The sequence below is a fragment of the Nematostella vectensis genome, chromosome 1 (genome assembly GCF_932526225.1).
Source record: "Nematostella vectensis chromosome 1, jaNemVect1.1, whole genome shotgun sequence".
In the NCBI taxonomy this organism is placed as follows: domain Eukaryota; kingdom Metazoa; phylum Cnidaria; class Anthozoa; order Actiniaria; family Edwardsiidae; genus Nematostella; species Nematostella vectensis.
The window spans coordinates 7998799-8019828 of record NC_064034.1 but is presented as its reverse complement, the minus strand read 5'-3'; the positions used below and the strand labels follow the sequence as shown (position 1 = coordinate 8019828).

The 21030-nt window shown below is 40.1% G+C and overlaps 3 protein-coding genes across 4 annotated transcripts; all 3 read left to right on the top strand.

Annotated features, from left to right (window-relative positions):
- Nucleotides 1-2428: 2428 nt before the first annotated feature.
- Nucleotides 2429-13391, top strand: LOC5520493 (50 kDa hatching enzyme). Of its 2 annotated transcripts, XM_048728374.1 has the most exons (7): nucleotides 2429-2581; nucleotides 3010-3212; nucleotides 3688-3873; nucleotides 4916-5229; nucleotides 5516-5560; nucleotides 5806-5913; nucleotides 13285-13391. In XM_048728374.1, the coding sequence occupies exons 1-6, from the start codon at nucleotides 2501-2503 to the stop codon at nucleotides 5910-5912; spliced, it is 936 nt and encodes a 311-aa protein (XP_048584331.1). In that variant the 5' UTR covers nucleotides 2429-2500; the 3' UTR covers nucleotide 5913; nucleotides 13285-13391. The 2 variants fall into 2 exon arrangements, with proteins under 2 accessions (XP_048584331.1, XP_048584332.1); XM_048728375.1 differs by lacking the exon at nucleotides 5516-5560.
- LOC125565163 (hatching enzyme-like) lies at nucleotides 9186-13391 on the top strand. The gene is made up of 7 exons (XM_048728376.1): nucleotides 9186-9521; nucleotides 9951-10153; nucleotides 10630-10815; nucleotides 11832-12145; nucleotides 12432-12476; nucleotides 12723-12830; nucleotides 13281-13391. The coding sequence occupies exons 1-6, from the start codon at nucleotides 9441-9443 to the stop codon at nucleotides 12827-12829; spliced, it is 936 nt and encodes a 311-aa protein (XP_048584333.1). The 5' UTR covers nucleotides 9186-9440; the 3' UTR covers nucleotide 12830; nucleotides 13281-13391.
- Nucleotides 13392-16742: 3351 nt separating this feature from the next.
- LOC5520492 (hatching enzyme) lies at nucleotides 16743-21030 on the top strand. Its single transcript, XM_032365520.2, has 7 exons — nucleotides 16743-16892; nucleotides 17321-17523; nucleotides 18000-18185; nucleotides 19228-19541; nucleotides 19824-19868; nucleotides 20113-20214; nucleotides 20924-21030. Exons 1-6 carry the CDS (start codon nucleotides 16812-16814, stop codon nucleotides 20211-20213), a joined length of 930 nt encoding a protein of 309 aa, XP_032221411.2. The 5' UTR covers nucleotides 16743-16811; the 3' UTR covers nucleotide 20214; nucleotides 20924-21030.

The following is a 21030-nucleotide window of genomic DNA, read 5'->3' as shown; positions in this document are numbered from 1 at the left end:
TTTTCCAAAACTGACACAATACAATACAGGACATAACCCCAATGACACGTTTTCTATTTAAGGGGCTACCCCATCTTTCTCTTATAGGGTAAACCCCATCTTTTAACCGTATTTTATCGCTAAGACTGATAAATACCACACAGAAGCCATATACGCGTGCACCTAATAGAACAAAGTATTACCTTAAGTATTACCATGTGCTGTGGCACTTTTGATCCTTTAAGGAAATCCTTGAAAGTATTATATAAAACGTCGTTCAAAAACCTTTATCGATTTAGCAGATTGTACTTGAGATGTTCTATCTATGGCTAACGTCTTGTGTTTGGCAATCTTGACCTTAACTCAAAATAGTAACGTGCCCTTTGTGCTTCTGCGTAGAATTTTCAGCTTACCGCAAAGACTGCAAACTGTTTTCAATCAAAGAAGAAAATAAACAGTAGCCTATGCTGTGAGGAGGATAATGGTCAGTGGCGGATCCCAGGATGATTTAAAGAGTTGTTCAATATGAAAAGTTTATCTGATTTCTCGGGCGAAGTCGTGAGAGTCACTATAAAAATGTACGTTTTCCGGATGATAGTGCGCGAACCGAATCACAACGAACGAGAACAAACGAACCACACAACGACGGGTTTACTAAAGACCCGTCCTAGACATCTCACGCTCTTTATACGTGTGGTGTTCACAGTCACACCACAGGTAGCCCAGGCTCATGATGGGACTTAAATAACACTGTTTGTATCAGCGTGCCCGCCCAAAGCCTGTGCTAACCTGCGTTATACTTTAGGTAACTCGCTTTCTTGAAATCAAAGATCAAAGGGGTAAAAATCGCCTGCGAGCAGATTATGTTTAATGGACTATCTAATGACCCTGCAGTATTTGCGCAGCATGACCACTTGCGGGGATTTCCAAGTATTAAGCGATTAGGTGCTTGGAAGATTGTGAGCACAAAAAATAAAAATATATATATATTGTAGAACTCTAAAAAGCCCTAAAGGTATATTTGTTTTTGTCTTTAAAAGGGGGAGCTAAGAAACAAGGGCACAAAACGGATCTGTTCTGCAAAATATCCGTTCCGCAGCCCGCTGGCTGGAAAGATGTTAGACCCCTCGGTTGCTGGGAAAATATTTGACCCGAATGGTTCTGCTGACAAATTTGTTTAGTGGAAGTATTTGTGCGGATAATTTTTGGAGGTGCTGGAGCGGATGCTGGGGAAAAATAGTCTCGATCGGTTAAACGATTAATTGTCCCTCATGGGAAGAAGGAACAAATATTTTTTCCCAGCAACTTTTAAAATGTATATTTTCGGCATCAGAATATATTGAACGACGTTAACGTGTTTCGGGAAGGGGGCTCGTTATATGCCCTTGTAGAGACTCGCTTTTGCCCGTTTTTGACACTAGGTATTTGTGGCCCTTTCAAAAGTCTAAGATGCTATCAATTGTATAAATATTACGTTTATCTCTATGACATCTTGCGTCCTGTTACTTTAAGCCTGCGTAGCAAGCACAAAGGGCTGGGGGATGATGAGGGGTAGAATCCGCGCACCTGGAGAGAAGGGTGGAGCGTGAATGTCTTTTCCTCTCTTGGCGCGCTCGCCTCGTCTCCGTCTCTCTTCTTTCCCAGCGGCCCTTTGGGCTTGCTACGTAGGCTTTTTGTTTTTACTTTTTGTATTTTACTTTTAATATCTCCTTTAAGCAAAAATGTAGAAAACGTGTGCTACATTGTATAATTTTGTATTTAATTAATTGTGTGTTTTATAATTGTGTATTTAAGAAGGTGAAAAGGGAGTAAAATAGAGGAAGCTTTTTTTTTTAAATTTAGGCTTTAGAAGGGGTAGGCGGGGTGGGTTTTTTTTAGGAAAGGGTAATTAAAAGAGATGTGGGAATCAAAAGAGTATTTACCTTATATCCAAACTCCTAATGATGTTTGCCTTAAGATATAAATCATTTGTTGGTTGTAAGATTCTTTGTATAAATATCATTTATATAAAGTATCCTCATAAAAAAAAACATATCGCCTTATCACTTTCAAAAGAAGGACTTGAAAACGGTAAATGGTTAACGGTTTATCAAAGCTATTTTATCTGAGCTCAATTATTTTTGTTTTGGACTCAAAAAAAAAAAAAAAAAAACGAATACACCATTAATCGCAGATTGCTTGTTTGTTTTGTTTGTTAGTTGTTTGTTTTTACCGAATACAAAAGTCCTTTTGTCTAAACCAGGTGCAGCTTTATTTTAGTCTCAAGTCAGGCTCATAGCGGAATTACTATTTTTACATCTGCGTTTCCGTGAAAAGGCAAAAGCCATGTCGAGCCATACGGAAGCTTAGATACATTCAAATGTGGTTTAACTCGAACTTAAGGTAAGCTTAGCTAATGATTAGCTAACTAAATACACCGCACTGTACATCTTGTATAAAAGGGAGCGGTCGATCCATAAGAGTTACACTCAGTTGAGTCTCTAATAGAAAAAGTTTATACTGAGTTAATACTGACAGAGATATGAAGTTCGCTTTAGTGTTTGTGGCGTTACTCTCGTTCCAGGCCGTCTCGGCCGGTCTTGACGTCAACTCGATGGCAAGGGTGAGTCGTGGATTATCTTTCTAGAAACTCTTGTTTTTTTTTTAATAAGAAGAGTTTACTGTCACATATTCTTCACACATGTACATGTTAAAAAGAAAAGTCAATTTTGACCTACTCCCAACACATGCACTTAGTAAAATTTCCTAAATGCACAGGCTCTGCACTAGTCATATTCTTTTACGACACATTCTTTTGCGTAACACAAAATGTTAAAATGCACTCTATTTATAACACTGGTATTGGTATTGGCACCATTTCACGAGCTATGAGAACAATATAAATTCAATGAATGCAACGAGGTTTTTTTTGTAGTTATTATAGTTTTTTTCATTGCACAATGCAAATACTCGAGGAAATTCTACATAATAATATTCTATACTCTTTATCAACACTAAATTCTTAAAAGGCCCGAACCTTTTGGTTAACAGAAATACCTCAACAAGTATCGCTACTTAGCGCCAAGCTACGAACGCGGTGGAAACCATGACTTCACCTCGGCAATCAAGCAAATGCAGCGCTTTGCCCATATCCCTCAGACAGGTGTAGTGGACGCGGCGACATTTCGTTTGATGCATACTCCGCGATGTGGCATGCCAGACAAGTCACAAGGAAAAAGCAACCGCGCGCGTAGGTAGGTCATTCACAAACGGGGGAAAAACTTATCACTCGGTTTGGGGAAATAGTAAAAGCTAGTGCGTTTTGAGACTCAGGTCTTTAGAAATAGTGTATTTCGCAGAATATTTAGCTTTTCCATTTCTATCCTAAAACATACAACGTTCGTTCCATACACTTAATACTTCACTGATCCGACTTGCCTGTCATTTTTGTTTTGATTTAATCGATCATTTATTTTATAAATACCTGCTTTTTTTGTTATCAGAAAAGGAATTGAACATTGTTTTTTAGGATCTTGAATCAAGCGCACTCAATGCGCTATTAAAATAAACCCATTTTGCATAGGGTTTTATTAAAACTACGAACTTGCCTCACGCAAGTAGGATTAACAGAATAAAGAGGTACCCTGCTCGATAGGTCCATGAAGTCCTTAGAAGGGCTTTCAGGGAGCTTGACTCACATTAATAATCATTATTATACCATTCACGCAGATATTCCACAAACATAGCAGATCGCCATAGCCAGAATAACCTGAAATATTACGTGCAATACGGCGCTGACCTCTCGGCAGATCTACAAGACCAAATTTTCGCAACCGCCTTCCAACACTGGGCGAAAGTGTCTTCTCTTACATTTTCCCAAACCAGCATTCTAAACGACGCGAATCTTCTTATAAGGTATTATTATGCATGGTATAGAATGGTGATGGTGACGAAAGGGTTTGTGGTGATCATGATGTTATGATAATGATGATGATAAAAATTATAATGATATAGTTGAAATGGTTAGATAACAATGAATGCATTGTGATGGAAACAATGATGTAGGATGTCATACTTATTATAATGAGATTTTGATAATATGGAGTGATGATATTACTTGCGTATATGATTGGCAGTGGTGATGGCTTTAAGTGTTATGACATTAATTATGGGGTTGTTTTATTTTTGTTTTGTGATTGGCGTATCTGTTCTCAAAATATTCGCATTCACACGAAGAGTCCTCATTTCGAAACGGCCCGTCGACGAAGACGGGCTAGGACAACGCTTGGAGATCAATTATTTAATTGCAATGGAATAGGCAAAACAATCTGGTCAGAGAAAGATAAAAATAAACTATGGACATTATTTTTACAGTAGCGAACGTGGTCTAGAGGATTTACAGTGCAAACGTCCGCGTCCTCAATTGACCGTAAAAGTTGGAGTTTTCACGTCGTGGTTTGATGGCAAACGGCTGAGATGTATCAGACAGAACGCATTTTCACGTGCTGCCATTGAATTCTGAATCAAATTATATTGTTTTCTGCCGTCATCGTCCACGTTGCCGTCGGGTTCCTAATGCAGATACGAGGAAAACGATATCAAGGTCTACAGCGCATGCGCTCACCATGCGCCGGTTTAGCTATTTTCTTGTTTACACTTCGCACGCTGGATTCACGTCAGCTTTTCCGAAAGGTTTGGTTTTTGCCAGGTTTTTGTTCCGTTTTCGAAAGGTTTGGTTTTCGCCAGGTTTTTGTTCCGTTTTCGAAAGGTATTGTTGCTTAGAAATTGTTCCACGCCGTATATGGTTTTTGAATTGTTGCGATTTTAAGATACCGCTTTTGAGGACGTGTACACAATTCCCGTATCCGTAACAAAAATGTTACGTTTTCAAACGAAAAACGCATACATGCGGACAGTGTCTAAATAACCTTGACTGAAATTGTTTCTTTTCATTTAGTTTTGGCTCTAGGAATCACACGGGTACAGCGCGCGAGCCAAATTGCACATATCCCTTTGATGGTGAAGGTGGAACTCTGGCCCACGCTGCCCTCGCAGGCGCTATGGCTCACTTTGACGAGGACGAAACGTTCACCCACAACTCATACGACGGCGTAAACCTCCTGTGGGTGGCGGTCCACGAGTTTGGTCACAACCTGGGTCTGGATCACTCTGATGTGCAGGGAGCCATCATGTACCCGTACTACACTGGGTATGACCCAAAAATCGCTCTTCATTCAGACGACATCAAGGGAGTTCAGAGTCTTTATGGACGTAAGTAAGGGGCTGTGAAACGCTAGCAAAACACATGCTATGATTGGCCGAGGAAAGCTCGTTATTAAAAAGAGTAAAAATGCACGTTTGTCGCACCACGCACGGTAAATTCTGTTGAGAGTAAAATCCCTTTTTGTTGTTGTATGTAAAACAGGTAGATCTGTATTTGTTGTGCGTCTGTCCTGTATTATACGCACAGAACGTATCATAGCGTCATGTAACACTCTCTATACTATGACCATTCTATTTTTGTTTTGTAACCAAAGTGATGTTTGTCTTATTGCAGCTCTTGGCGGTACTATGCCCCCAACGCCCCCTACGCCCCCACCGCGTAAGTGTAGTTTTTGAGGGAGAGAAAAATGCATGGGGAGGTGATAAATGGGAAGTGAAAGGAGGTTTGATTATATTTTTTACCTGGTTGGGGGATGGAATTGATGGACTAATATACAATAACACATATCGTGGAAGGGCCATACCTTCAGGGATAGGGCAAGTTGTCGTATTATTGCAAAAAAGTGAAGTATCTATCCAGAAGGATTGAAAATTAAACCCTTCTTGCATACACTTGATCTCCAGCATGTGTGGACGATGTACCTGCGGAATGGTGCACTGGTGACGCATGTTCCAGTTCTAGTGAAATGCGGAAAGTTTGCAGGAGGACGTGCGGAGTATGCACTGCCTAAGGTGAGAATTATCATCAGGTGAACAGGCTGAAAAACACTTGAAAGTTCGGTATCGTAAACTTTCCGTTACTCTTTTGTCAGTCATTCATAAAACCCTGACCACTATAAAAATGTACAAAATGAGTTAGAGCAAATTCACATAGCCATTAAGTATGTCAAGCCTGGGAATCATGCATCTGGAATCAGAGCTATATAATTATATACGATCTATATAAACGTTTTCTTCATATGGAATTTCCAGCCCCCTAGAGAGAGAATAAATACAGTGACTGTTAAGGAATAAGGGCATTTCCCCCCCCTCCCCTCTGGAAATTCATGGGCGTTTGAACCACCCCCCGGATTTCTAATCCCCTCAATGGGGGGGGGGGGGTAAAAGACTGTAAAAGAATGAAAATAAAAAATCATTTGAAAACCATACAATAGTAGTAGTAATTGGAAACCTAGTAATAGAATGATTTTGAGCATTTGTTTATTCATTTATCTCTATGGAGGGGGGGGGGGGGGGGGGCAATCGATTTGAACGTCGCAAACACACGCACCGTTTTCCCCTTTGCGTACAATCCGATAACAATAATCCAATATGGCGGACCAGTAATAGATATAGATTCACAACAACTATGCATGAACTGCATGGATCAACCCCAAGAAAAAATTGTAGAGAACAATGAAAGCAGGAAAGGCAGGGGCGGATCCAGGATTTCAAAATGGGGGGTGGATAATGGCCGGCTAGACGGCCTATAACTGATCCAGTGACTCTTGATAGGTCGCTACATAGATATTTACAATTCTTCACGCTGAATTGGATTTGTCGCGTCAGCAAACTCAAGCTGGCGATGGAGAATGGACCGTACCTCCCATCCCTCAGACATTTATTTTCTTCAAACAAAGTGATTTTTCGATTTATTTTACTAAAAAAGGGGGGTGGATATCCACCCAATCCACCCCCTGTATCCGCCCCTGAAAAGAAAGCAGGATTGTGATGTTAAAACTTGAAAATGATCAATCGAGGAAGGATTTTCATGGTGGACTTCTATGCTTATCGGAGTTGGGCCAAAAGAACAACTCGCTTCAACTGCTGTGACCGTTCGCAAAGTAATCTAAACAAGACCACCCTGTGGGATGCAGTAAATGGCTTCACTGATGGGAAGATTAGAAGTAGCGTAATTAAACAATGCAGACACTGGCCTCGCCAAGGGAGGAGCCTGTGGGAGCATGTGCGGCCCCCCGCCCCATAGTCCTTTACGGTCCCTTGCGATTTTGCAGATCACAAAAAAGCAAATCTATTATAGGGTAAACCCCATCTTTTAACCGTATTTTATCGCTAAGACTGATAAATACCACAAAGAAGCCATATACGCGTGCACCTAATAGAACAAAGTATTACCTTAAGTATTACCATGTGCTGTGGCACTTTTGATCCTTTAATGAAATCCTTGAAAGTATTATATAAAACGTCGTTCAAAAACCTTTATCGATTTAGCAGATTGTACTTGAGATGTTCTATCTATGGCTAACGTCTGGTGTTTGGCAATCTTGACTTTAACTCAAAATAGTAACGTGCCCTTTTTGCTTCTGCGTAGAATTTTCAGCTTACCGCAAAGACTGCAAACTGTTTTCAATCAAAGAAGAAAATAAACAGTAGCCTATGCTGTGAGGAGGATAATGGTCAGTGGCGGATCCCAGGATGATTTAAAGAGTTGTTCAATATGAAAAGTTTATCTGATTTCTCGGGCGAAGTCGTGAGAGTCACTATAAAAATGTACGTTTCCCGGATGATATTGCGCGAACCGAATCACAACGAACGAGAACAAACGAACCACACAACGACGGGTTTACCAAAGACCCGGCCTAGATATTTCACGCTCTTTATACGTGTGGTGTTCACAGTCACACCACAGGTAGCCCAGGCTCATGATTGGACTTAAATAACAATGTTTGTATCAGCGTGCCCGCCCAAAGCCTGTGCTAACCTGCGTTATACTTTAGGTAACTCGCTTTCTTAAAATCAAAGATCAAAGGGGTAAAAATCGCCTGCGAGCAGATCATGTTTAATGGACTATCTAATGACCCTGCATTATTTGCGCAGCATGACCACTTGCGGGGATTTCCAAGTATTAAGCGATTAGGTGCTTGGAAGATTGTGAGCACAAAAAATAAAAATATATATATATTGTAGAACTCTAAAAAGCCCTAAAGGTATATTTGTTTTTGTCTTAAAAAGGGGGAGCTAAGAAACAAGGGCACAAAACGGATCTGTTCTGCAAAATATCCGTTCCGCAGCCCGCTGGCTGGAAAGATGTTAGACCCCTCGGTTGCTGGGAAAATATTTGACCCGAATGGTTCTGCTGACAAATTTGTTTAGTGGAAGTATTTGTGCGGATAATTTTTGGAGGTGCTGGAGCGGATGCTGGGGAAAAATAGTCTCGATCGGTTAAACGATTAATTGTCCCTCATGGGAAGAAGGAACAAATATTTTTTCCCAGCAACTTTTAAAATGTATATTTTCGGCATCAGAATATATTGAACGACGTTAACGTGTTTCGGGAAGGGGGCTCGTTATATGCCCTTGTAGAGACTCGCTTTTGCCCGTTTTTGACACTAGGTATTTGTGGCCCTTTCAAAAGTCTAAGATGCTATCAATTGTATAAATATTACGTTTATCTCTATGACATCTTGCGTCCTGTTACTTTAAGCCTGCGTATTTTACTTTTAATATCTCCTTTAAGCAAAAATGTAGAAAACGTGTGCTACATTGTATAATTTTGTATTTAATTAATTGTGTGTTTTATAATTGTGTATTTAAGAAGGTGAAAAGGGAGTAAAATAGAGGAAGCTTTTTTTTTTAAAATTTAGGCTTTAGAAGGGGTAGGCGGGGTGGGTTTTTTTAGGAAAGGGTAATTAAAAGAGATGTGGGAATCAAAAGAGTATTTACCTTATATCCAAACTCCTAATGATGTTTGCCTTAAGATATAAATCATTTGTTGGTTGTAAGATTCTTTGTATAAATATCATTTATATAAAGTATCCTCATAAAAAAATAACATATCGCCTTATCACTTTCAAAAGAAGGACTTGAAAACGGTAAATGGTTAACGGTTTATCAAAGCTATTTTATCTGAGCTCAATTATTTTTGTTTTGGACTCAAAACAAAAAAAAAACGAATACACCATTAATCGCAGATTGCTTGTTTGTTTTGTTTGTTAGTTGTTTGTTTTAACCGAATACAAAAGTCCTTTTGTCTAAACCAGGTGCAGCTTTATTTTAGTCTCAAGTCAGGCTCATAGCGGAATTACTATTTTTACATCTGCGTTTCCGTGAAAAGGCAAAAGCCATGTCGAGCCATACGGAAGCTTATATACATTCAAATGTGGTTTAACTCGAACTTAAGGTAAGCTTAGCTAATGATTAGCTAACTAAATACACCGCACTGTACATCTTGTATAAAAGGGAGCGGTCGATCCATAAGAGTTACACTCAGTTGAGTCTCTAATAGAAAAAGTTTATACTGAGTTAATACTGACAGAGATATGAAGTTCACTTTAGTGTTTGTGGCGTTACTCTCGTTCCAGGCCGTCTCGGCCGGTCTTGACGTCAACTCGATGGCAAAGGTGAGTCGTGGATTATCTTTCTAGAAACTCTTGTTTTTTTTTTTAATAAGAAGAGTTTACTGTCACATATTCTTCACACATGTACATGTTAAAAAGAAAAGTCAATTTTGACCTACTCCCAACACATGCACTTAGTAAAATTTCCTAAATGCACAGGCTCTGCACTAGTCATATTCTTTTACGACACATTCTTTTGCGTAACACAAAATGTTAAAATGCACTCTATTTATAACACTGGTATTGGTATTGGCACCATTTCACGAGCTATGAGAACAATAGAAATTCAATGAATGCTACGAGGTTTTTTTTGTAGTTATTATAGTTTTTTTCATTGCACAATGCAAATACTCGAGGAAATTCTACATAATAATATTCTATACTCTTTATCAACACTAAATTCTTAAAAGGCCCGAACCTTTTGGTTAACAGAAATACCTCAACAAGTATCGCTACTTAGCGCCAAGCTACGAACGCGGTGGAAACCATGACTTCACCTCGGCAATCAAGCAAATGCAGCGCTTTGCCCATATCCCTCAGACAGGTGTAGTGGACGCGGCGACATTTCGTTTGATGCATACTCCGCGATGTGGCATGCCAGACAAGTCACAAAGAAAAAGCAACCGCGCGCGTAGGTAGGTCATTCACAAACGGGGGAAAAACTTATTACTCGGTTTGGGGAGATAGTAAAAGCTAGTGCGTTTTGAGACTCAGGTCTTTAGAAATAGTGTATTTCGCAGAATATTTAGCTTTTCCATTTCTATCCTAAAACATACAACGTTCGTTCCATACACTTAACACTTCACTGATCCGACTTGCCTGTCATTTTTGTTTTGATTTAATCGATCATTTATCTTATAAATACCTGCTTTTTTTTGTTATCAGAAAAGGAATTGAACATTGTTTTTTAGGATCTTGAATCAAGCGCACTCAATGCGCTATTAAAATAAACCCATTTTGCATAGGGTTTTATTAAAACTACGAACTTGCCTCACGCAAGTCGGGTTAACAGAATAAAGAAAAACCCTGCCCGAAAGGTCTATGAAGTCCTTAGAAGGGCTTTCGGGGAGCTTGACTCACATTAATAATCATTATTATACCATTCACGCAGATATTCCACAAACATAGCAGATCGCCATAGCCAGAATAACCTGAAATATTACGTGCAACACGGCGCTGACCTCTCGGCAGATCTACAAGACCAAATTTTCGCAACCGCCTTCCAACACTGGGCGAGTGTGTCTTCTCTTACATTTTCCCAAACCAGAATTCTAAACGACGCGAATCTTCTTATAAGGTATTATTATGCATGGTATAGCATGGTGATGGTGACGGAAAGGTTTGTGGTGATCATGATGGTATGATGGTGATGATAAAAATTATATGATTAAATGGTGAGATAACAATGAATGCATTGTGATGATGTCATACTAATCATCATAACATTTCGATAATATGGAGTGATGATATTACTTGCTCTATATGATTGGCAGTGGTGATGGCTTTAAGTGTTATGACATTAATAATGGGGTTGTTTTATTTTTGTCTTGTGATTGGCGTATCTGTTCTCAAAATATTCGCATTCACACGAAGAGTAATCATTTCGAAACGGCCCGTCGACGAAGACGGGCTAGGACAACGCTTGGAGATCAATTATTAATTGCAATGGAATAGGCAAAACAATTTGGTCAGAGAAAGATAAAAATAAACTATGGACATTATTTTTACAGTAGCGAACGTGGTCTAGAGGATTTACAGTGCAAACGTCCGCGTCCTCAATTGACCGTAAAAGTTGGAGTTTTCACGTCGTGGTTTGATGGCAAACGGCTGAGATGTATCAGACAGAACGCATTTTCACGTGCTGCCATTGAATTCTGAATCAAATTATATTGTTTTCTGCCGTCATCGTCCACGTTGCCGTCGGGTTCCTAATGCAGATACGAAGAAAACGGTATCAAGGTCTACAGCGCATGCGCTCGCCATGCGCCGGTTTAGCTATTTTCTTGTTTACACTTTGCACGCTGGATTCACGTCAGCTTTTCCGAAAAGTTTGGTTTTTGCCAGGTTTTTGTTCCGTTTTCGGAAGGTTTGGTTTTCGCCAGGTTTTTGTTCCGTTTTCGAAAGGTATTGTTGCTTAGAAATTGTTCCACGCTGTATATGGTTTTTGAATTGTTGCGATTTTAAGATACCGCTTTTGAGGACGTGTACACAATTCCCGTATCCGTAACAAAAATGTTACGTTTTCAAACGAAAAACGCATACATGCGGACAGTGTCTAAATAACCTTGACTGAAATTGTTTCTTTTCATTTAGTTTTGGCTCTAGGAATCACACGGGTACAGCGCGCGAGCCAAATTGCACAGATCCCTTTGATGGTGAAGGTGGAACTCTGGCCCACGCTACCCTCGCAGGCGCTATGGCTCACTTTGACGAGGACGAAACGTTCACGCACAACTCATACGACGGCGTAAACCTCCTGTGGGTGGCGGTCCACGAGTTTGGTCACAACCTGGGTCTGGATCACTCTGATGTGCAGGGAGCCATCATGTACCCGTACTACACTGGGTATGACCCAAAAATCGCCCTTCATTCAGACGACATCAAGGGAGTTCAGAGTCTTTATGGACGTAAGTAAGGGGCTGTGAAACGCTAGCAAAACACATGCTATGATTGGCCGAGGAAAGCTCGTTATTAAAAAGAGTAAAAATGCAGGTTTGTCGCACCACGCACGGTAAATTCTGTTGAGAGTAAAATCCCTTTTTGTTGTTGTATGTAAAACAGTTAGATCTGTATTTGTTGTGCGTCTGTCCTGTATTATACGCACAGAACGTATCATAGCGTCATGTAACACTCTCTATACTATGACCATTCTATTTTTGTTTTGTAACCAAAGTGATGTTTGTCTTATTGCAGCTCTTGGCGGTACTATGCCCCCAACGCCCCCTACGCCCCCACCGCGTAAGTGTAGTTTTTGAGGGAGAGAAAAATGCATGGGGAGGTGATAAATGGGAAGTGAAAGGAGGTTTGATTCTATTTTTTACCTGGTTGGGGGATGGAATTGATGGACTAATATACAATAACACATATCGTGGAAGGGCCATACCTTCAGGGGTAGGGCAAGTTGTCGTATTAATTGCAAAAAAGTGAAGTATCTATCCAGAAGGATTGAAAATTAAACCCTTCTTGCATACACTTGATCTCCAGCATGTATGGACGATGTACCTGCGGACTGGTGCACTGGTGACGCATGTTCCAGTTCTAGTGAAATGCGGAAATTTTGCAGGAGAACGTGCGGAGTATGCACTGCCTAAGGTGAGAATTATCATCAGGTGAACAGGCTGAAAAACACTTGAAAGTTCGGTATCGTAAACTTTCCGTTACTCTTTTGTCAGTCATTCATAAAAACCTGACCACTATGAAAATGTACAAAATTCACATAGCCATTAAGTATGTCAAGCCTGGGAATCATGCATCTGGATACAGAGCTATATAATTATTTACGTTCTATATAAACGTTTTCTTCATATGGAATTTCTAACCCCCTGGGAAAAAATAAATACAGTCACTGTTAAGGAAAAAGGGCATCCCCCCCTCCCCTCTGGAAATTCATGGGCGTTTGAACAACCACCCGGATTTCTAATCCCCTCAATGGGGGGGGGGGGGGGGGGGGTATGGATATTTTCTGGAACTACACAATAAATCCTCATATTCTAACACGTTTTAGCAAGCACATATTTTAATGGATTGTTATTATCTTTATAGCAAGGATGGAGATATTCACTTCACAGTGCATCAACGCGAACCAGGACCGTAAACAGATGTAAATGAATGACGACTGTAAAAGAATGAAAATAAAAAATCATTTGAAAACCATACAATAGTAGTATTAATTGGAAACCTAGTAATAGAATGATTTTGAGCATTTGTTTATTCGTTTATCTCTATGGGGGGGGGGGGGGGGGGGCAATCGATTCGAACGTCGCAAACACACGCACCGTATTCCCCTTTGCGTACAATCCGGTAACAATAATCAAATATGGCTGACCAGTAATAGATACAGATTCACAACAACTATGCATGAACTGCATGGATCAACCCCAAGAAAAGAGTGTAGAGAACAATGAAAGCAGGAAAGGCAGGGGCGGATCCAGGATTTCAAAATGGGGGGTGGATAATGGCCGGCTAGACGGCCTATAACTGATCCAGTGACTCTTGATAGGTCGCTACATAGATATTTACAATTCTTCACGCTGAATTGGATTTGTCGCGTCAGCAAACTCAAGCTGGCGATGGAGAATGGACCGTACCTCCCATCCCTCAGACATTTATTTTCTTCAAACAAAGTGATTTTTCGATTTATTTTACTAAAAAAAGGGGGGTGGATATCCACCCAATCCACCCCCTGTATCCGCCCCTGAAAAGAAAGCAGGATTGTGATGTTAAACCTTGAAAATGATCAATCGAGGAAGGATTTTTATGGTGGACTTCTATGCTTATCGGAGTTGGGCCAAAAGAACAACTCGCTTCAACTGCTGTGACCGTTCGCAAAGTAATCTAAACAAGACCACCCTGTGGGATGCAGTAAATGGCTTCACTGATGGGAAGATTAGAAGTAGCGTAATTAAACAATGCAGACACTGGCCTCGCCAGGGGAGGGGTCTGTGGGAGCATGTGCGGCCCCCCACCCCATAGTCCTTTACGGTCCCTTGCGATTTTGCAGATCACAAAAAAGCAAAATCCTGCATCACTAAAAACATATTGTGAATTCCTTTTAATCTTTTTTTATTTATTTCCCAAAACTGACACAATACAATACAGGACATAGCCCCAATGACACGTTTTCTATTTAAGGGGCGACCCATCTTTCTATTATAGGGTAAACCCCATCTTTAACCGTATTTTATCGCTAAGACTGATAAATACCACACAAAAGCCATATACGCGTGCACCTAATAGAACAAAGTATTACCTTAAGTATTACCATGTGCTGTGGGACTTTTGATCCTTTAATGAAATCCTTGAAAATATTATATAAAACGTCGTTCAAAAACCTTTATCGATTTAGCAGATTGTACTTGAGATGTTCTATCTATGGCTAACGTCTTGTGTTTGGCAATCTTGACCTTAACTAAAAATAGTAACGTGCCCTTTGTGCTTCTGCGTAGAATTTTCAGCTTACCGCAAAGACTGCATACTGTTTTCAATCAAAGAAGAAAATAAAAAGTAGCCTATGCTGTGAGGAGGATAATGGTCAGTGGCGGATCCCAGGATGATTTAAAGAGTTGTTCAATATGAAAAGTTTATCTGATTTCTCGGGCGAAGTCGTGAGAGTCACTATAAAAATGTACGTTTTCCGGATGATAGTGCGCGAACCGAATCACAACGAACGAGAACAAACGAATCACACAACGACGGGTTTACTAAAGACCCGGCCTAGACATCTCACGCTCTTTATACGTGTGGTGTTCACAGTCACACCACAGGTAGCCCAGGCTCATGATGGGACTTAAATAACACTGTTTGTATCAGCGTGCCCGCCCAAAGCCTGTGCTAACCTGCGTTATACTTTAGGTAACTCGCTTTCTTGACATCAAAGATCAAAGGGGTAAAAATCGCCTGCGAGCAGATCATGTTTAATGGACTATCTAATGACCCTGCAGTATTTGCGCAGCATGACCGCTTGCGGGGATTTCCAAGTATTAAGCGATTAGGTGCTTTGAAGATTGTGAGCACAAAAAATAAATATATATATATATATATATATATTGTAGAACTCTAAAAAGCCCTAAAGGTATATTTGTTTTTGTCCTAAAAAGGGGGAGCTAAGAAACAAGGGCACAAAACGGATCTGTTCTGCAAAATATCCGTTCCGCAGCCCGCTGGCTGGAAAGATGTTAGACCCCTCGGTTGCTGGGAAAATATTTGACCCGAATGGTTCTGCTGACAAATTTGTGTAGTGGAAGTATTTGTGCGGATAATTTTTGGAGGTGCTGGAGCGGATGCTGGGGAAAAATAGTCTCGATCGGTTAAACGATTAATTGTCCCTCATGGGAAGAAGGAACAAATATTTTTCCCCAGCAACTTTTAAAATGTATATTTTCGGCATCAGAATATATTGAACGACGTTAACGTGTTTCTGGAAGGGGGCTCATTGTATGCCCTTGTAGAGACTCGCTTTTGCCCGTTTTTGACACTAGGTATTTGTGGCCCTTTCAAAAGTCTAAGATGCTATAAATTGTATAAATATTACGTTTATCTCTATGACATCTTGCGTCCTGTTACTTTAAGCCTGCGTAGCAAGCACAAAGGTCTGGGGGATGATGAGGGGTAGAATCCGCGCACCTGGAGAGAAGGGTGGAGCGTGAATGTCTTTTCCTCTCTTGGCGCGCGCGCCTCGTCTCCGTCTCTCTTCTTTCCCAGCGGCCCTTTGTGCTTGCTACGTAGGCTTTTTGTTTTTACTTTTTGTATTTTACTTTTAATATCTCCTTTAAGCAAAAATGTAGAAAACGTGTGCTACATTGTATAATTTTGTATTTAATTAATTGTGTGTTTTATAATTGTGTATTTAAGAAGGTGAAAAGGGAGTAAAATAGAGGAAGCTTTTTTTTTAAATTTAGGCTTTAGAAGGGGTAGGCGGGGTGGGTTTTTTTTAGGAAAGGGTAATTAAAAGAGATGTGGGAATCAAAAGAGTATTTACCTTATATCCAAACTCCTAATGATGTTTGCCTTAAGATATAAATCATTTGTTGGTTGTAAGATTCTTTGTATAAATATCATTTATATAAAGTATCCTCATATAAAATAACATATCGCCTTATCACTTTCAAAAGAAGGACTTGAAAACGGTAAATGGTTAACGGTTTATCAAAGCTATTTTATCTGAGCTCAATTATTTTTGTTTTGGACTCAAAACAAAAAAAAAAACAAATACACCATTAATCGCAGATTGCTTGTTTGTTTTGTTTGTTAGTTGTTTGTTTTTACCGAATACAAAAGTCCTTTTGTCTAAACCAGGTGCAGCTTTATTTTAGTCTCAAGTCAGGCTCATAGCGGAATTACTATTTTTACATCTGCGTTTCCGTGAAAAGGCAAAAGCCATGTCGAGCCATACGGAAGCTTAGATACATTCAAATGTGGTTTAACTCGAACTTAAGGTAAGCTTAGCTAATGATTAGCTAACTAAATACACCGCACTGTACATCTTGTATAAAAGGGAGCGGTCGATCCATAAGAGTTACACTCAGTTGAGTCTCTAATAGAAAAAGTTTATACTGAGTTAATACTGACAGAGATATGAAGTTCGCTTTAGTGTTTGTGGCGTTACTCTCGTTCCAGGCCGTCTCGGCCGGTCTTGACGTCAACTCGATGGCAAGGGTGAGTCGTGGATTATCTTTCTAGAAACTCTTGTTTTTTTTTTAATAAGAAGAGTTTACTGTCACATATTCTTCACACATGTACATGTTAAAAAGAAAAGTCAATTTTGACCTACTCCCAACACATGCACTTAGTAAAATTTCCTAAATGCACAGGCTCTGCACTAGTCATATTCTTTTACGACACATTCTTTTGCGTAACACAAAATGTTAAAATGCACTCTATTTATAACACTGGTATTGGTATTGGCACCATTTCACGAGCTATGAGAACAATAGAAATTCAATGAATGCAACGAGTTTTTTTTTGTAGTTATTATAGTTTTTTTCATTGCACAATGCAAATACTCGAGGAAATTCTACATAATAATATTCTATACTCTTTATCAACACTAAATTCTTAAAAGGCCCGAACCTTTTGGTTAACAGAAATACCTCAACAAGTATCGCTACTTAGCGCCAAGCTACGAACGCGGTGGAAACCATGACTTCACCTCGGCAATCAAGCAAATGCAGCGCTTTGCCCATATCCCTCAGACAGGTGTAGTGGACGCGGCGACATTTCGTTTGATGCATACTCCGCGATGTGGCATGCCAGACAAGTCACAAGGAAAAAGCAACCGCGCGCGTAGGTAGGTCATTCACAAACGGGGGAAAAACTTATTACTCGGTTTGGGGAAATAGTAAAAGCTAGTGCGTTTTGAGACTCAGGTCTTTAGAAATAGTGTATTTCGCAGAATATTTAGCTTTTCCATTTCTATCCTAAAACATACAACGTTCGTTCCATACACTTAATATTTCACTGATCCGACTTGCCTGTCATTTTTGTTTTGATTTCATCGATCATTTATTTTATAAATACCTGCTTTTTTTTGTTATCAGAAAAGGAATTGAACATTGTTTTTTAGGATCTTGAATCAAGCGCACTCAATGCGCTATTAAAATAAACCCATTTTGCATAGGGTTTTATTAAAACTACGAACTTGCCTCACGCAAGTCGGGTTAACAGAATAAAGAGGTACCCTGCCCGAAAGGTCTATGAAGTCCTTAGAAGGGCTTTCGGGGAGCTTGACTCACATTAATAATCATTATTATACCATTCACGCAGATATTCCACAAACATAGCAAATCGCCATAGCCAGAATAACCTGAAATATTACGTGCAACACGGCGCTGACCTCTCGGCAGATCTACAAGACCAAATTTTCGCAACCGCCTTCCAACACTGGGCGAAAGTGTCTTCTCTTACATTTTCCCAAACCAGAATTCTAAACGACGCGAATCTTCTTATAAGGTATTATTATGCATGGTATAGCATGGTGATGGTGACGGAAAGGTTTGTGGTGATCATTATGGTATGATGATGATGATGATAAAAATTATAATGATATAGTTGAAATGGTGAGATAACAATGAATGCATTGTGATGGAAACAATGATGTAGGATGTCATACTTATTATAATGAGATTTTGATAATATGGAGTGATGATATTACTTGCGTATATGATTGGCAGTGGTGATGGCTTTAAGTGTTATGACAATAATTATGGGTTTGTTTTATTTTTGTTTTGTGATTGGCGTATCTGTTCTCAAAATATTCGCATTCACACGAAGAGTAATCATTTCGAAACGGCCCGTCGACGAAGACGGGCTAGGACAACGCTTGGAGATCAATTATTTAATTGCAATGGAATAGGCAAAACAATTTGGTCAGAGACAGATAAAAATAAACTATGGACATTATTTCTACAGTAGCGAACGTGGTCTAGAGGATTTACAGTGCAAACGTCTGCGTCCTCAGTTGACCGTAAAGGTTGGAGTTTTCACGTCGTGGTTTGATGGCAAACGGCTGAGATGTATCAGACAGAACGCATTTTTACGTGCTGCTATTGAATTCTGAATCAAATTATATTGTTTTCTGCCGTTATGGTCCACGTTGCCGTCGGGTTCCTAATGCAGATACGAGGAAAACGATATCAAGGTCTACAGCGCATGCGCTCACCATGCGTCGGTTTAGCTATTTTCTTGTTTACACTTCGCACGCTGGATTCACGTCAGCTTTTCCGAAAGGTTTGGTTTTTGCCAGGTTTTTGTTCCGTTTTCGAAAGGTTTGGTTTTCGCCAGGTTTTTGTTCCGTTTTCGAAAGGTATTGTTGCTTAAAAATTGTTCCACACTGTATATGGTTTTTGAATTGTTGCGATTTTAAGATACCGCTTTCGAGGACGTGTACACAATTCCCGTATCCGTAACAAAAATGTTACGTTTTCAAACGAAAAACGAATACATGCGGACAGTGTCTAAATAACCTTGACTGAAATTGTTTCTTTTCATTTAGTTTTGGCTCTAGGAATCACAAGGGTACAGCGCGCGAGCCAAATTGCACAGATCCCTTTGATGGTGAAGGTGGAACTCTGGCCCACGCTTCCCTCGCAGGCGCTGACGCTCACTTTGACGAGGACGAAACGTTCACGCACAACTCATACGACGGCATAAACCTTCTGTGGGTGGCGGTCCACGAGTTTGGTCACAACCTGGGTCTGGATCACTCTGATGTGCAGGGAGCCATCATGTACCCGTACTACACTGGGTATGACCCAAAAATCGCCCTTCATTCAGACGACATCAAGGGAGTTCAGAGTCTTTATGGACGTAAGTAAGGGGCTGTGAAACGCTAGCAAAACACATGCTATGATTGGCCGAGGAAAGCTCGTTATTAAAAAGAGTAAAAATGCACGTTTGTCGCAACACGCACGGTAAATCCTGTTGAGAGTAAAATGCCTTTTTGTTGTTGTATGTAAAACAGGTAGATCTGTATTTGTTGTGCATATATCCTGTATTATACGCACAGAACGTATCATAGCGTCATATTACACTCCCTATACTATGACCATTCTATTTCTGTTTTGTAACCAAAGTGATGTCTTATTGCAGCTCTTGGTGGTACTATGCCCCCAGCGCCTCCACCGCCCCCACCGCGTAAGTGTAGTTTTTGAAGGAGAGAAAAATGCATGGGGAGGTGATAAATGGGAAGTGAAAGGAGGCTTGATTATATTTTTACCTGGTTGGGGGATGGAATTGATGGACTAATATACAACAGCACATATCGTGGAAGGGCCATACCTTCAGGGGTAGGGCAAATTGTCGCATTATCGCAAAAAAGTGAAATATCTAACCAGAAGGATTGAAAATTAAACGGCTCTTGCATACTCTTGATCTCCAGCATGTATGGACGATTTGGATGACTGCAGTGGCGACTCGTGTTCCGTTGATCAGGGAACTCGGGAATATTGCAGGAAGACGTGCGGAATATGCACTCGTTAAGGTAAGAACTGTAATCAGGTGAACAGGCTTAAAAACACTTGAAAGCTTGATATCGTAAACGTTACTCTTTTGTCCGTCATTTATCAAAACCTGACCACTGTAAAAGTTTACAAAATGATTTGTAGAGCAAATTTACATAGTCATTTAGTATGTCAAGCCTGGGAATCATGCATGTGGAATCAGGAAAGTAGTAAGAGAATAAAGATCCTAAAAGAAAACATATAAGCTGTGACGAAAAATAAATCAACTCCCTCAAATCTTACTGTTGCATTTGCTACATTTGCAATGGTCTAGATCCGCCCCCGTATATTATATTTCTTTAGGCTTTTGAATGTATAAACAAATAGACCTGTTTACTTGGAGCTGGGAAATAAACTAAAATGTGAAGTCCCAGAAAATATCTATACCCCCCCCCCCCCCCCATTGAGGGGGTCGGAGGTATGACCCCCCACCCCTCTGGCATTTCCAAGCCGTTGGGAAAAAGAAAAAAATAAATACAGTGACTGTTAAGGGAAAAGGGCATTTTATCACCCCTCTCCCCTCTGGAAATTCCTGGGCGTTTGAACCCCCACCCCCCGGAATTTCCAATCCTCTCAATGGGGAGGGGGGGGGGGGGGGGTATGGATATTTTCTGGAACTACACAATAAATCCTTAAACTCTCGCACGTTTTAGCAAGCATGTATTTTAATGATTGTTATTATTTTTATAGAAAGGATGGAGATATCCACTTCACAGTGCATCACGCGAACCAGCACCGTACACAGATGTAAATGAATGACTGTAAAAGAATGAAAATAAAGCATAATTTAAAAACCA